General features: G+C 43.4%; 1 protein-coding gene across 1 annotated transcript; it reads right to left on the minus strand.

Annotated features, from left to right (window-relative positions):
* Window positions 1-264: 264 nt before the first annotated feature.
* On the minus strand, window positions 265-801 carry LOC110734813 (uncharacterized protein At4g02000-like). Its single transcript, XM_021914958.1, has one exon. The coding sequence runs from the start codon at window positions 799-801 to the stop codon at window positions 265-267; it is 537 nt and encodes a 178-aa protein (XP_021770650.1).
* Between the last annotated feature and the right edge of the window lie 15,886 nt (window positions 802-16,687).

Here is a 16,687-nt window from a genome sequence, read left to right on the forward strand (position 1 = left end):
CAGCACCCAGAGGCTCAACATTCCCCTGCACCGTTTCCTGACAATGTACCCTATCACTATCCGCTTGAACAGATATGGGCCTCAGCACCAGTTTTCCATCACCATCACTAGCAACAGCCTTCAAGGAGATCGTTCTCGACCAAGGAGTAGTAGCATGAGATACCACTTGGGGAGAAAACAGCAGTTTCCTTGCATCCCCAAGGGGCCCAAGCCGAATTGCCTTAGGATTGTTGTAGTCGAAACGTTGCACTCTCCCCTTAGCATTCATATTTTCAATCCACTTTTTCCCCCTTTCTTTTCAATCTTAGAGACTTTCGAACGATGAGGTGAAACAGTCAAGAAAGGGCCGTACTGAAATACCACAGGCGATTCACTATCACAGGTATCTTTCTCCTCACAATCCTTATCTGTATGCCCAATTCGACCACAATAATAGCAAAAATCTCCAAGTCTCTCGTACTTAAACCCAACCCATTTGGTGCTCCCAGTCTCAACAACAACTTTCATTCCCCTACGAAGAGGTTTAGTGATATTCACCACCACTTTAACCCTCATATATTCCTCCCAGCAAAGGGGACCAGACTCGTCTACCTCCAAACATTCTCCAATACAGTCCCCATCATCACGAGCAAACTTAATCGAACATAAACGAAAAGGCACGTCAATAAGCCTAATCCAGAAAGGGCATGAATCAAACGTAACTTCCGAAGGTTGTTCATCGGCACAAATCTCCTTCAATAGCAGAATTTGATTATCAAAAACCCATGGCCTATCATCCAGCACCTTTTTCCTGTCATCCATATTAAAGAATTGAAAGATAAACAGGTTTGTATTCACGTTACGGATCGCAACGTTGTCATCAATTCGCCAGAGATTCTTTAGCACTCGTTTCATGGCCTCAACATTAAACGGTTTCCTAGTAAGTAATTTACCCACTAGAGACAGGACAATTTTTGAGATTGCCCCCTCTTTGGACGAAGTAGTACTCGATTGTCCAAACACAAAGTTCTCCTCATCAGTCAACTTCAAACGCTCCTAATCCTTCATCAATTGGGTATCTATGGTCACCACGCACACCAGCACTCTCGAGTTAGATCAGAATTTGGAAAAACATGGCAAATTTTGGTAGCAATTAATTGATTAAAAAACTCCATTACACGAAACCCTAGACGGGAGAAAAAACCCTACGCGAGGGACTTTTTAAATTAATTAATTAATTGTCTAATTTAGACTTTCAAAAATATCCATAACTAGTAAAAGGATAGCAAGGGTCAATCCCGCGAGGAGATTTCATAACTCTTTAAGCTCAATGATAGATATTGTATTTATGATAATATTTGTCGCAGATTAGGATAGATTTTATGTATATTTTGTATCCTTATCGTACTAGGTTTCCTAACGTGATAGGACTAGTATTGTAAACTCTATATATATTGAACACTGCTACACACTCCAATTTGAGGAGTTTTCCCGAAATCTAACATGATATCACAACTTAGGTTTTCGATCTAGCTTCTGCAAATTTTTTATTTTTTTGTTTCTAGCTATAATTAATTCACATATTAATTATAGATTTCACATACTCTGGCTTCCTTCACCAATTTCTCGTACTGCCAGTAGCACTTTAGATCCTTTGTTGACTTTAATTAATTGCTTCTACTCTACTGAGTAGCGCATTATAGCCGAACCCCCCTGTCAATTATGGCCAAGGACGATTCACCTCCACCACCGCCTCCTCCACCATCGACGGAATTCCACCCCGCCTTCTCCGTCAACAACATCAAGAATGCGATTACTTTGATTCTTGATTGGGAAAAGGTACAATACTCTAATTGGGTTGAATTGTTTGAGGTTCATTGTCATGCCTTCAATGTCCTTGATCACATCGACCCTAAGACACCTTGTCCGTCCGATATCTCAGATTCCTTATGGCTTCGACTTGACTCCATTGTAAAATAATGGATTTATGGGACAATTACAACCGACCTCTTACAAACGGTTCTTTGCAAAGGAGACTCGACCCTTCAACTTTGGACTAAGCTCCAAGACATCTTTCAAGATAACAAAAACACGAGAGCCGTGTATCTTGAAAATCAGTTTAACACCCTTCACTTGTCCAACTTCTCCGATATTAGCTCATATTGTCAACAGTTAAAGAATCTCAAGGATCAACTTGCGGCCGTTGATCAACCGGTGACGGAATACAAATTGATGATTAGACTGGTCTCGGGGAAGGGCAGAGGGCGTGGGAAAGATACGGGAGCACAAAAACAAAGGGAAGAAGGCGTGGGAAAGATACGGGAGCACAACAACAATGACAAAGTTCTAATCTACCTATTCAATAGGCCATCCCATTCTGTTGGGCCCAACAGCAGCCTTAAGGTCCTCAACAATGGCCAGTGCCTCCTTTTCCATACCCCCAGCAGGGCCCCAATCTCGGCCTGCACCTCAATAGCAACGAGCCGCCTATGTGGTCCACTACCCATAACAATTCCAGGCTTCGTACCCCGCTTATCAAGCTCCTAACTACGGGCCACTCATGACTCCTACGAAGTTGTGTAATTCTTTCCCCACTATGTCTCTTTTGCAAGACAACTCTTGGTATGTGAATTCGGGTGCGACGTCCCATATGACAAATAATTCAGGTACTCTCATACCCTTTTTTAATTTAAGTACAGATAATCATATTTTAGTAGGTAATGGTAGTCGCATTCCAATTACAATTACGAGTTATGGTCACACCACTTTGCCTTATTCAAAACCCCCTTTAGCACTACGTGATGTTCTTTTAACACCTCAAATGATTAAAAACCTTATCTCTGTTCGGAAATTCACTTCCGACGATTCTATATCCATTGAATTCGACCCTTTTGGCTTTTCCGTGAAGAATCTACGTACGGGGAAGGTAGTAACGAGATACAATAGTTCAGGGGATCTATACCTAGTGACCACCAACTCTAGCCCATCCACTTTTCTTGCAACCTCCCTCACTGCCGCTACTTCACCATCTCGGCATGATCATCTTGGGCATCCGGGAAATCCAGTTTTAAGCTTTCTTAGGTCTAGAAATCTTATTTCATGTAATAAAGAGCATGACTCTAGTTTTTGTGTTTCACTTTAATTAGGAAAACATGTTCGTCTACCATTATATAATTCTAATAGTTCAACTTCTACTGCTTTTGACATTATTCATGCTGATTTGTGCACATCTCCTATACGTAGTAACAATGGTCACAAATATTATTTGATATTATTGGATGATTTTACCCATTTTGTGTGGACTATTCCTTTAAAATTCAAATCTTAAGTATTCCAATATTTTTTGAATTTTAGAGCCTATGTTATGACCCAATTTGAAAGACCCGCAAAATCTTTTCAGAGTGATCATGGTAGAGAATTTGACAATGATCCTTTCAAATTATTTTGGGTCAAAAATGGAATCGTTTTCCGCTTCTCTTGTCCGCACACCTCTTCACAAAATGGGAAGGCCGAATGCATAATTCGCACGTTAAATAATATTTCTCGAACTCTTCTCATTCATGCTTCGATCCCACGTTCTTATTGGGTATACTCTTTAGAAACGACAACTTACCTTCTCAATATTTTACCAACCAAAGCCATAGCCAATGACATTCCGATTCATACTTTGTTTCGTAAAATACCCTCATATGATCATATTCGGGTTTTTGGTTGCCTCTATTTTCCTAATCTATCGGCCACGACTCCATACAAATTAGCTCCAAGTTCTACCCCATGTGTCTTTTTGGAATATCCCACTAACCATAAGGGTTACAAATGTCTAGACCTCTGTACCAAAAAGCTTATTGTCTCCCATCATGTAACGTTCGATGAGTCAACATTCCCCTTTTCGTAATCTCGATCACTTTCAAATCACGGATTACAACTTACTTAAAGACAATGACCCTAGCCCATTACTTTCACCAATCTGGCAACAACATATGCCCAAAAACCCAAACAACGGAGCCCATCCCACCTCCCTTACAAATGGACCCAAATCTCACCATGCAGCCCAATTCGCCCCTTCATTTGCATGGACAACAGAACAGTCCGCAGGAAGGCTGCGGTACAGACTATTCACCCGCAGCCCAGTCTACCTCACCCATTTTTCACTGCTGCTACTCCCCTTGCAGGCCCATCCTCTCCCCCATCCCACTCCTTTGGCAAACTCTAGCCCACAACAACATACCTAACTCTACTCCCCTCCACCTATGCGTGGATTGCAACCCATCCAACCCACAAGACCACCTCCTTCATCGCTTATCACTCATAGTCAACGAGGGATTTTTAAACCAAACCCAAAATATCACCAAGCTAATTTGACCATTCCTACTCACAAATCACCGTTCCCTAAGACTTATAAAAATGCTCTTAATGACCATAACTGGAACGCGGCGATGCAAGATGAGTATGATGCTCTTATTAAAACAGGGACTTGGGATTTGGTACCTAGACCTATGGGGGTGAACATTGTTAATTGTATGTGGTTGTTTAAACACAAATTCAAGTCTAATGGTGACTTTGAAAGGCACAAAGCTCGTCTTGTTTGTGATGGAAGGTCGCAAGAAGTTGGTGTAAATTGTGATGAGACTTTCAGCCCAATAGTTAAATCGGCCACTATTTGCACTGTTCTCAGTTTAGCTTTGGATAAAAAGTGGTCGATTCATTAATTAGATGTCAAAAATGCCTTTTTACATGGTGATTTGCAGGAAACTGTTTATATGCATCAACCTCCGAGTTTTGTTGATCGGAGAGCACCCTCCTATGTATGTCGACTTCATAAGGCTCTATATGGGTTGAAGCAAGCTCCTCGAGTTTGGTACCAACGCTTTGAAAACTTTTTGGTTAGATTGGGTTTTGTCATTGCTAAAAGTGACAACTCTCTTTTTTTCGACAGGGTAATGATATGGCATATTTACTTCTTTATGTTGATGATATTATAGTAGCTACCTCTTCTGCCAGGTTGCGTGGGGAGATCATATCTCAGCTGCAAACGGATCAATTTTGGGTAAGAAAGAAAAGATGAGCCAAAGTATGTAGAAATATCTGAGTTTACATAGAATTGGTAGTATGTAGAAATATCTAAGTTTCATAGAATTGGTAAAGTGACAAATAACTTGGCATATTATTGGACCTTGGTAAGGTACAAGCCATTTTTCATAAGTCATTGTGAAATAACATATTCTTGATTAAAGGTATGAGTTGTACAGGACACTAGTGAGTTTAATCAATGATCTACAAACAAGCTAAACAAATCAAGGTTTGGATAGCAAGGTACTTATTACTTTTACTAAAGGATTGGTAAAAGATGGTTTAGGTAGAAATTAATTATTTTTAGTATGATGAGTAAAGGATTGATAATATTATTGGTATTCGCAACAAGAAATGAATATAAAGAGGTTTTATGATTATTTTTACCCAAGGATGGAAAGAAAGAAGTAAAAAAGTTGAGTTATGTGGAGTTACGGGGGCGTAACTCGTTTTCTTTAAGGGGGTAGAGTGCAGTATAGAATTACGCGCTTTTTCCTTAATTTTGGCATTTTAAATGTTTTTTTCGTCAGTTTTACACTGATTTTGTTGTTAAGTTTGATTACTTTACACATTAGGATGTGTAACTTTATTAGCAAGGATGAATCTCACACTAATAATTGGTGTAAGTTTGTTAGTTAGTTTAATATTTTACACAATGTTTTGTGTAAGTTTATTAGTTTATTTGTTATTTTACACACTATGTTGTGTAAGTTGTTAGAAAGTTTGTTATTTTACTCATAAGTTTGTGTAGAAATGAGTAAAGGAAATAGATAGTATGTGTCATAAAGAGTACAACAACTAAAAGTATTAAGGAAATTTTTTGAGATTTTAAGTATTTATTCGTCTTTAAACAAGTTTTTAAAGTTTTTGTACCTAAGTTTCGGGGACGAAACTTCTTTTAAGGGGGGTAGACTATAATACTCCGTATTTTTATGTATTTTTATAAAGTATTTAAGTATTTATAAGATGTATTTTAAGGGCTCAAGTATTTTAATTAAATATTTTAAAGGGCTAAAGTATTTTAATTATTGAGTTTTATAAAAGCAAATATATTTTAGGCTAAACGTTTATCAATTATATGGACTTGTTTAAATAATCGTATGTAAACAATCCTTACATATTTCTATTGGACCTACCCATTTTATTTAACTAAGCCCAGTATTTTATTTGAACCCTTGTGGGTCAAATATTTCATCGCTAAAGCCCACTTAGTTATTAAGCCTAAACCTAACCTCTACTCTCTACTCTATAAATACCTCTCAATACCCCAATAATTTCCCACACAAAGAGGCTAAAAAAAAAAAAAAAAAAAAAAAAAAAAAAAAAAAAAAAACAGATTGGGTTAAGTATTATTATTTTATTTATTTTTTCTTTTTTCTTTTTCCTTTTTCTCTTTTTTTTCTTTCTTCATTTTCTTTCCTTTTCTCCTTCCCTTAACTTTTCTTTTGTTTTTCTTTCTTACGTGAAACCATGTTCACGCAGCCCACCTTGCCGCCACGTCACCCAAGGCCGCCGTCCCCGTAGCCGACGTCAGCCACCGCCGGCGACCCGCGGCCAGCCACCGTAGTGGTTTGTCTCTCCTCCTCCTTGTTTTAAATTATTGTTTATGTAATTATTTGTTTTGGGTTTTGATTTTTGATTGATAAATTATATTAGTATATGGTATAATTGTGTTTTAACAACTAAAGAGTATAAATTTCAGATTTTGTATGGTTTTAAATTATGATTTTTCATAAAGTATTAAAAGTTAGGGTTTTAATTATAAAAGAGTTGATTTTTAGGGTTCTAACTTGCAATTGATTTGGGGATTTTATATACCTATTGATTGTAAGTGAAAATAAAGTTTAAACACTATATTTTTATGGAGTTTGATGAGTTTTTGTTAATATTATTGCTGGAATTTTATTTTAAGCACTACTTTTGTGTTTCAATAAAAAGGGTTTAATTACCCGTAAGTAGAGAAGGTGTTACTTGGTTTTAATGAAATTTTCAGATTTATTTGAGGGGTTTAAACTTTAAAAAGTATGCTGAAATTTTTATATATATACCATATTTGAGTTTTTACTTTGTGGTTTTAATTACCCATTTAAAGAAAGAGGTTTTAAACCAAAATTTCAGCTTATTGAAGAAGTTTTAAAGTGGTTAAAAGTTGCTGGAAATTGGTGTAACCAAGGGAGTAATTGAGTTTATGTATTTGGTGACCTTAAGTTGAGTAATTTCTAGCATTGTGGCAAGTTCGAAAGATGATTTGAGGTATGTATGCGCGTAGGATGTGTTTCGTGGTTTTTTGATGTGTCCTGCGGGAGAGTTACAACACCAGAACTGGTAGCCGACCGCCTGTACCTGCAAAAGCACGGAGACTCCGGTTGGTTGGAGTTCTGCCTCCGACGATCAAGTTTGAGTACGTCTGAGTAAGTAAGAATGCGGAAAGTAAGTATTCTCTCGGATTCGGGAGGTTATGCAATTAATATTGCTCGGTATTTGTATCTGTATTTATCATTGTGCATTAATATGCAATAAATGAGGATTTTCCTCTATTTAGAGTAGAAGGAGATCAGTTCCCCTATTAGGGTTACGGTGCCACGTGTCAGCAGGAGAGTGGATCCCACTGGGCCTCTCTGAGGCTGACACGTGTCAGCCCTCCATTGGGCCACGTGGCATAGGGTAATTTTACCCCAAACATTTGCCCCTCACAGGTGTGACGTGGCTTGCCACGTGGCACCTATGACACGTGTCACGCTCTGGGGAGGTGACGGTTCGTCTCCTTCCCTCCATTTTTTTTTGAATTCGAATTTGAAATGGGGAGGCGACGGTGCGCCTTCTGAGTTTCTTATAAATAGAAACCCCCCTCATCTCATTACACACTTTTGCAAATTTTGAGAGAATTTTTGAGAGAAAAAGAGAGAGCTCTGATTCCGGCTGTCGTTGCTTATAAAACCGTGTGTCTTCTCCCTACTCATCCGGTTTTTGTCTGAGATAGGCGGTTAGCACCGCTTAAGGGGTTTGTGAGCAATCACCATTATTTCCAAAGGCACACACGGATTTACCGTTTGTGCACTAGCTAGTTCAGGTTTCAAAATACTTGCTCTTCTCAGAGGGTACATACGGTTGGTCAATTGCATGTGCCTCTAGCAAGCAATCCATTGAATTCCCCCTGCTTTAACAGCCGGTCAACGCTCTTTAACCTTTCAGCTTACTTTTGAGGTACCGTCTCTACCCCTTCAACTCTTTCATGTATTTTTGTTTGTCTCTTTTTCTTTTTTCTTTCTTTGGCTTTAAAAGTAAATGGACTCACCAACCACACACCCGGCACACCACGATTTAGAGGTCAACCGGTCCCCTGGTACGGCTGAGTCTAAGACTGGGGGAGCTGCCTCAAGGTACCGGGATTCATCTTGTTCATCTCTCAATCCGACCGTCTCTGTCTTTGTGCAAGACTCAATGGCTCGTAATAGAAAAACGGCGGTAGATCTGGAGTATAAAGGAGAAAGGTCTGAAGAATTGCCGCCTGAAAAAAACCAGGCAGAGATGACAAGGGAATCCCCAAGAGGTACCCCAAGCACCCCTAGTGATGGAATCCTGGGGTCCGATAATGAAGGTAGCGAAGATGTCGCCTCTATCTCTGGAGCTGAGGAGGAAAAATCCTCTGGCGATGAGAGCAGTGGGGAAACCGCCTCTACATCAAACTCTGATCAAAGCTGTAGCAGCAGCTATCTTACACCGGTTATAGATAGCGAGGAGGAGGAGAGATCCACTTGGAATAATAAGGGTGATCCCCTCCTCATCCAAGTTTTAGCCAAAGACCGAGCTAGCATGGAGAGGAACTTAGGGAATTTTGTCCTCATGCGGCCTTTAGGGGTACACTATTCGAGTACCGCCCGAGATGGGAACAATTGCCTGGGAAGACAACCAGCGAAATGCAAACGGGTATTTTGGCTGTTATGAGGCGGCCTTTCTAGCCGGCCTCTGCTTCCCTCTACACGACACGATAAAGGCCATCTAAAGAGGATACAGCCTGGGTGTGTGGCAGTTAACCCCCAATTCTTGGGTTAACATTTTAGGCTACATCGTCGCCTGCGAGATGCAGGGCTTAAACCCTGGCTAGGAGGCCTTTGCCCACATGCACTATTTAAGCCGGAGCCCAGGCGGGTGGAGAGCTTTGTATACTCTGACCACTTATCCCCAGCATTTGATGACGTTGGATAAACCGTCTAAGTGGTCAGACTGGAAGAACTGCTTCTATCTAGTTTTCGCTCCCACCAAGGAGAAGAACCGTGAGCTCATGACTTACAACCGGAAGCCTGAGCTGCTTAGGCAAAAGTGTAAGATGCCTCGAGTCCCGGATGAGGACTATGAGAGGATCACAAAGGCGGGGTTCTTTGAACTCACCACAACCACCCTCTCAACCGGTGAACTGATAAGTGTGCCCAAGAATTGGGTACCCAAACATGAGTTCTTGCGAGATGAGGCATTCTTATTCGCCTGTTGGTTAAGCACCCAATTTAAAAAATGTAGGTCGCAGGAGCGCCTGGCCCTATTATACCGCCTTAGCTATTTCGTACCTTTGCAATTTTTATTGTCTTTGTCTAATCAGACGGTTTCTTTTTTGCAGTAAACGCCTTAACAATGTTGCCTCCACACAAAACTCCTGCAAAATCAACAGCTGAAATCCGCAAGGAGAATGCGGAGAAGAAAAAAGCTGCCCAGGCGGCAAAAAACAAGGTAAACGCGCCTGTCCCTTAGTCCTTTGTATTGTTTGAAGTGTATACCGGCTGACCATTATATTTGCTTTTTGACTCAGGAGGGGAGAAAGGCGCCTCGCTCTCTGACCAAGTTGATCCGGCCCCGGCCGGGAGATGAGGGAGCCATCTCTAATAAGTCTTAGAAGGCCTCCTCTTAGGCGATCCCCAGCCGTCTAATGGTTGGGGGTATGACCGTCAAAAACACTGGCCTGGGGTTTGATCTCACCTCCAGGCAGCCGAATGTCCCAGAGGCATCCAGGGATGTTGCGCCGCCTAGGGCTTTAGGCGCATTTGTGGCGGCTGACGGCAATCAAGGCTCTCAACCTATCTCTCAAGGTACAATAGATCCCTTCAACCCCTCTTTGCTTGGCAAGCCCATGCGGGTTAAGTAACACTCCCAACTCTAGCCAGAAGAATCTTCTGGCAGCCGATAGTCCATAAGAGGGATGTACAACAGTACGTCAGGGCCATGCTAAAGGCCATTCCGAAAGAGGAGAAGGAGGCGATCTCGGGGATCAACACCTTCAATGCTGACCGGGTCATGGTCAGCCTGGCTGAGGTATGTTCCTCCAACTGAACAGTTCAAAGGTATTAAACCATTTGACCTTCTAACCCCAGCTGTGCTTTTGTAGTCCATGCTGCGCGTGGAAGGGTTGAAGAGAGCCTACGCCAGGAAGCAGGAGGAGGTAAGACGAGCTAAACGAGAGGCATCTGAGGCCCATAAGGTTGCTCAATATTCCATGATCATGTATGATTTAGAAACTAAAAGCTAAATCATGCAACAGGCGGACTCCATCTAATAGCTTCAAAGGTCCCTCGATGATGCCCGGACAAAAATTCACAACCATCAGGCAGAAAAGGATAATGCTGAAGAGGAGGTGAAGAAGGCAGCGAGTCCCTCAAAATCTTAGAAGCGACCAAAAAGGAGAAATCCTCGCTGTAGACTGAGAATTTCCGCCTGAAGAAGGAGGCAGCTTCTACCAGTCAGAATTTCCAAGCTACCTTGAAAGCTGAACAAAGCCGTCTCATCGAGGAGAATGAGCAAGACTGCGAAAACCACATGCAAATGGCTTGGTCCCTGGTACATCCGGAGGCAGAATATGTCGCCTGGGAACTAGCCTATAGATACGCAAATCTTGCCATTTTGGCCAAGGAAGAGAACCAGCCGGCGCCGGAGCCTTATGAAGAATGGGCCAGGAAGGAGATCTAGGCCATGCAGGCGGAGATGGGTGCAGACGGGGATGAAGATGCCCGTGCTGAAAACAAAGTGGCCCAGGATGAAGAGCCCCTTGGCCCTTCTACTTCTGAAGTCGCCGTCAAGGACCGGGCTCAACCTTGAACTTTGTTAATTTAACTTTCCGGCCTGCGTGCCGTGTATTTGGATGTATCTCTTTTATTCCCGGACATGGGTTTGGCTAACAATTACTTATGGATATAAGACAATTTATACATTTGCCGGCTGAGTCGGCTTTATTTTTATATAAAATTTCAATTTTCGTCGCTTTGCTTCAATTTTGCTTCAATTTGTCCTGAAATTCAGTTTTTGCATTTCTAGTATGCATGCGGTATGCCGGATGTATGAGCTTCACTTTCCCTTGGATGGTTGTGTGCTTGGTAGTTTCCCTACCCTAAGCATGTAGTCGTCCAAACGAGCATCCGGGGAATAAACTGGTGGTTTTTTGACCAATTTGAAAGAGGCCGAATATTGGCTAAGTAGGAATAGCAGTCGGTGCTCGCTTATGCCGACTGTTTGTTACCCTTGGTAATCATTTTTAGGGTTGATAAGAAACCAGTGACCTTTGATCGGCTGTAGTATCTTAGGGTGAGGATCGGTTTTACCAGATCTAGACCCTAAATACCGACTATGCCACTTTGGGGTGACATGCAGTGACGTCAAAGTCTATTTTAATAGTTAACTTGGGTTGATAACTGGAGCGGCCGCTGGTGGTACTTTGGAGCGTCATGCGGCTGCAACTCAACCTTTACATTCTTCTCAAGTGAAGAGTGGTTGACGAGAGATCAGCTGTGATGCCTTTGGGCAAGAGCTATGTAATTCTGATCAAGATTTCGGGAACCGTCTGTGTCACTTAGGAATCACATGAGGTATCTCGATTTCAATTGCATATTCAAGCAACTGTTTTAACCTGGAAAATTAGTTTTTAGCCGTTTGTATGTAATTGGTAGAACAATGTACCACCCAAATGGGAGATGTTCTCTTCGACGATTTCACCCAAAGGGGCGTCGCGGGATGCCTGATCATGTTGGAGCAGGCGGTTGGTTTAAGATAAAATCCGGCCTTTGGCCTCAAAATTTGCCCGGTTGTGCATTGCACAAATGAGACTACAATATACAATAATTAAGGGAATCCGGCCTTTGGATTCAAAATTTTCCCAATTGTGTAGTACACAGTTGGGACTTTGTACAAAACAGAAATTAATAAAGTACTTTTTCATTAATACTTTATTTACCAAAAATTACAAATCTCAGAAGTAGTACTTTTTCAAGTTATCTACATTCCAAGTCCTGGCTAGCTGCCTGTCGTCTGGAGTTTCCAGGCGGCAGGTGCCGCCTCTAACTTCTTTAAAAATCTGGTAGGGACCTTCCCATTTAGGAGTTAGCTTCCCTTGCTCATTGGCCCTGCCGGTTGCCTCCATTTTTCGTAGCACAAAATCCCCCGCTTTCAAGGGCCGTTTGTGCACTCTTTTGTTGTAGGCTCTAGTCATTCTCAGGCGGTATATATTATGACGCAAGGCGGCATTGCCCCTGCGCTCCGGGAGTGAATCCAATGCCAGACGCATTGCCTCCCAATTTGCCTCTTCATCATAGAGCATGATGCAGAGTGTTGGCTCATGAAGTTCAATAGGCAGGACGGCCTCAAGGTCGTATGTCATGAGGAACGGGGTTTCACTAGTTGCCCATTTTTCAGTTGTTCTGATGGCCCAAAGGACGTGAGGTAACTCATCCGCCCAAAGACTGCCAGCCCTTTCAATTTTCTTCTTTATGCCGTCTGAGATGATCTTGTTGAAGGCTTCAACTTGGTCGTTTGCTTGGGGGCGACCAACTAATGCGAAACAATGTGAGATCCCTTGATCTTCCAACCAGTTCTTGAGGGTAGGCGTCTCAAATTGAGGGCCATTGTCAAAAACCATAGACATAGGAACCCCAAACCGATTGATGATGTTTCTCCAAATGAAGGAGGGTGACGTCCTTTGTCTTAATGCCTTTGACCGCCTCTGCCTCTACCCATTTGGTGAAGTAATCTACAGCCACCACAATGTATCTTCGTCCGCCTGTAGCAAGCTTATATGGATCTAAGATGTCCATGCCCCACTTTGCAAATGAAACCGGGCTGTAGATAGCCGTCAGGTCAGTAGCCGGACGGTGTATGATCCGGCCAAATCTTTGGCACTTGTCACACTTCTTCACCATTTCCATGGCGTCTGTCTCAAGGGTAGGCCAGAATTATCCCTGCCGCCTGGCCCTCTTTGCTAGAGTTCTGCCGCCTATGTGTGAAGCACAAAAATCCACGTGCAGATCCTCTAGTTCCTCTTTCCCCTTCTCTGGGGTTACACACTTCAACCACGGATGAAGGTAACCCTTCTTGAGGAGTTCTCCTTAATGGATCTCAAAACTTGAGGCCCGCTTCTTCAGTGAAGCCGCATCTGAAGGGGCATTTGGCAGGGTGCCGTTTGCCAAATAAGCTCGGATGGCATCCATCCAGGTTGAGCTTTGGTCAAGAACTCCAATGGGATCATTCTCAATACTTCTCTTTTTCATGACTTCCCAGAAGATAGGCTGAGGCGCATCACAGGAGGCGGATGATGCCAATTTTGATAGAGCATCCGCCTGGTTGTTTTCTGACCTAGGCACTTGACTCAGCTAGTAGGGCCTCATATTCCGCCTTATTATTCGAGGCTTGAAACTTGAACCGTAGTGCGTATTCATATTTGTCCCCTTCCGGAGACTTGCAAATTACGCCTGCACCACAACCGTTCATAGTAGAGCTCCCGTCTACTTACACCTTCCAAACCTGATCAATGTTTTCCGGCTGATCCAGCCTCGTCATCTCAACAATGAAGTCAGCAAACGCCTGACCTTTCACTGCATTTCTCGGGTTGAAGGTTATTTCTAAGCTTTGCATCTCAATAGCCCATTTTAGCATCCTACCGGATGACTCCAAGGTTGTCATTGGCCGCTTGAGAGGTTGGTCTGTGTAGACTACAACCGGATATGCCAAGAAGTACGGTTTCAACTTCTTTACGGCCATAAAAAGGGCAAGGCCAAAATTTTCAACCAAGGGGTACCGTAGTTTAGCATTTCTAAGCACATGGCTAATAAAGTACACCGGGAGCTGATTGCCGTCTCTTTCAGCTAGGAGAACGGTACTAAGGGCATGATCTGAGACGGCCAAGTACATGTAGAGAACCTCCCCAATTAAAGGACTGACCAGCTGGGGTAAGGAGTGAAGGTGCTCTTTCAGCTTTTGGAATGCCGCCTCAGCATTTTCCCCCCATTCAAATCTTGTCTTCTTTTTGATTACTTGGAAGAAGTAGAGGCATTTGTCACCTGAGCGGCTGAGGAATCTCCCCAGTGCCGCCAGGCGACCAGTTAATTTTTGAACTTCCTTGATAGTATGGGGTGACTTCATGTCGATAACCGCATGTAATTTTTCCGGATTAGCCTCTATTCCCCTTTGATCATTCAAAAATCCGAGAAACTTCCCAGACTCAACACCAAAGACGCACTTCTTGGGATTAAGCATGACCTTATCCCGCCTGAGGGTGGTGAAGGTTTCTCAGAGGTCATCAAGGTGATCCGTCTGCTACTTGAATTTGACTATCATGTCATCAATGCACGCCTCTACATTCCTCCCAATTTTATTGATGAAGACGGTATTAATCATACTTTGGAAGGTAGCAGGCGCATTCTTTAACCCAAACGGCATCACCGTATAACAGAATAGCGCTTGATCAGTGATGAATGCTGTCTTTACTTGATCTTTTTTCCAAAAGGGTATCTGATGGAAGCCTGAGTAGGCGTCCATGAAGCTCATCAAGGCATGACCGGCTGAAGAGTCGACCAGGCTGTCGATCTTTAGAAGTGGATAAATATCCTTCGGACATGCCTTGTTCAGATCTGTGTAATCAACACACATCCGCCAGGTACCATTCGGCTTCTTGACCAGAACGACATTGGCTACCCAATCCGGGTAGTAACATTGCCGAATGAACCCGGCATCCATCAGCTTCTTGACCTCGGCGGCAGCCGCCTGAGACCTTTCCTCGCCGTGATTATTTTTCTTTTGCCTAACCAGCTTCTTCTTAGGATCCACGGCGAGTTTGTGGATAGCAAGATCCGGGCTTAAGCTTGGCATCTCCTCCACTTCAAAGGCAAAGATGTCTTTGAATTCTTTCAATAGCTGGTGCAAGTCTGCACCCAACGTTGCAAAAGCAATCGTCCCCACCTTCACAGTTCGCTCTAGCCAATTGTCGTCCAGAACGATATCAATGTTATCACCAGCCGGCTGGGGACGAAGATCATCTAACCGTTCCTCGATCAGTGATTGCTATTGCTTTTCTTTTTTGACGGCCACTAAGTGGTCCGCCTTTCTCTTTTTGTCGGCTGTCTTGGGAGCAGGCGCGGCTTCTTGACAGTCGTCAAGATCGATAGACCTCCCACTTTGACCGGTTGCACCCACAGTGGGTTTGACGTCTGAGAGATAACACTCTCTCGCCGTCTTCTGGTCCCCATTCAGGGAGGCTACCGACCCATCATCCTTCTCGAATTTTAGCAACATGAGAGACGGGATGATGACTACTTTGGACTCGTTGAGGGTATGACGGCCCAAGATCAGGTTGTAGGCGGTCAATTATTCGACCACCAAAAATTTGACGGCCATGTGTCGCCCTTCCCCCTTCTCACCTAGCCGGATGGGTAGGTCAATCCTTCCCACCGGATGCACTACTCCTCCCCTAAAACCAACCAAGGGGTGAGAGGCCTTGTGCATGCTACTAGGCTTGTACTTGAGCTTTGCCAAGCACCTACAACTGATAAGCTCAGACGAGCTCCCGGTATCAATGAGGATCCGGCCCACTCGCTGATTGGCGACTTTGCACTCGATGACTATGGGATCATCATGAGGCCGCCTGACCTTGCCCCGGTCTTTCTCAGAGATGATGACCTCAGGGAAGGTGTCTTTTGACGCCTGACCCTTATTCACTAAGTTGACCTCTAACTTCCGGAGGTTGTCTTTTGTGCCCCGGATGGTTGGACCACCTCCAACGAAGCCACCTGCTATAGTCATGATTTGCTCCTCATCAGTGTCAAAGCTTATAGCAAGATTGTCTGGCTTCTTGGACGGTTGTCCATTATTTTCCAGGGGGTTGCCCTTGGGCTTCACAAGGTAAGACTTCAAAGCCCCCTCATCAGCCAGGCGGTCTAGCAGCTGCCTGAGGCTATAGCAACCGTTGGTGTTATGGCCCATATCCTCGTGAAAATGGCAGAACTAAGACTTGTCCCGGCTTTTGATAGGACTTTTCATTGCAGCCGGTTTCTCTATAAACAACCGGTCTTTGACCTCCATGAGGATGGAGGAGAAATCCTTGTTGAACTCGTACTTGGGGACATACGGTTTCTACTCTTTCTTCTTCTTCTGGGATGACTGGCCAGAGCGGTCAGCCACCCAGACTTCTTTTCTTTTCTTGCTCTCTTCTTTTTTGACCGGCTGAGCTAGCCGACTATCCCTTTTGTCAGACTTTTTAAGGTCTGACGGCTGCTTGATGGCACAGAGCTCCGTCGCCTGTATGTAGGCTTCGGCTTCCATCAAAGCTTCTTGGAGGGTTGCCACCCTCTTTTTGACTAGGTCGAACTTGAAGGTTCACCCGTCTTTCAGATCC

The sequence above is a fragment of the Chenopodium quinoa genome, unplaced genomic scaffold, assembly GCF_001683475.1.
Source record: "Chenopodium quinoa cultivar QQ74 unplaced genomic scaffold, ASM168347v1, whole genome shotgun sequence".
NCBI lineage: Eukaryota > Viridiplantae > Streptophyta > Magnoliopsida > Caryophyllales > Amaranthaceae > Chenopodium > Chenopodium quinoa.

Coding starts and splice junctions, on each gene's coding strand:
- LOC110734813 (XM_021914958.1), bottom strand. CDS start 801: ATGGATGACAGGAAAAAGGTGCTGGATGATAGGCCATGGGTTTTTGAT.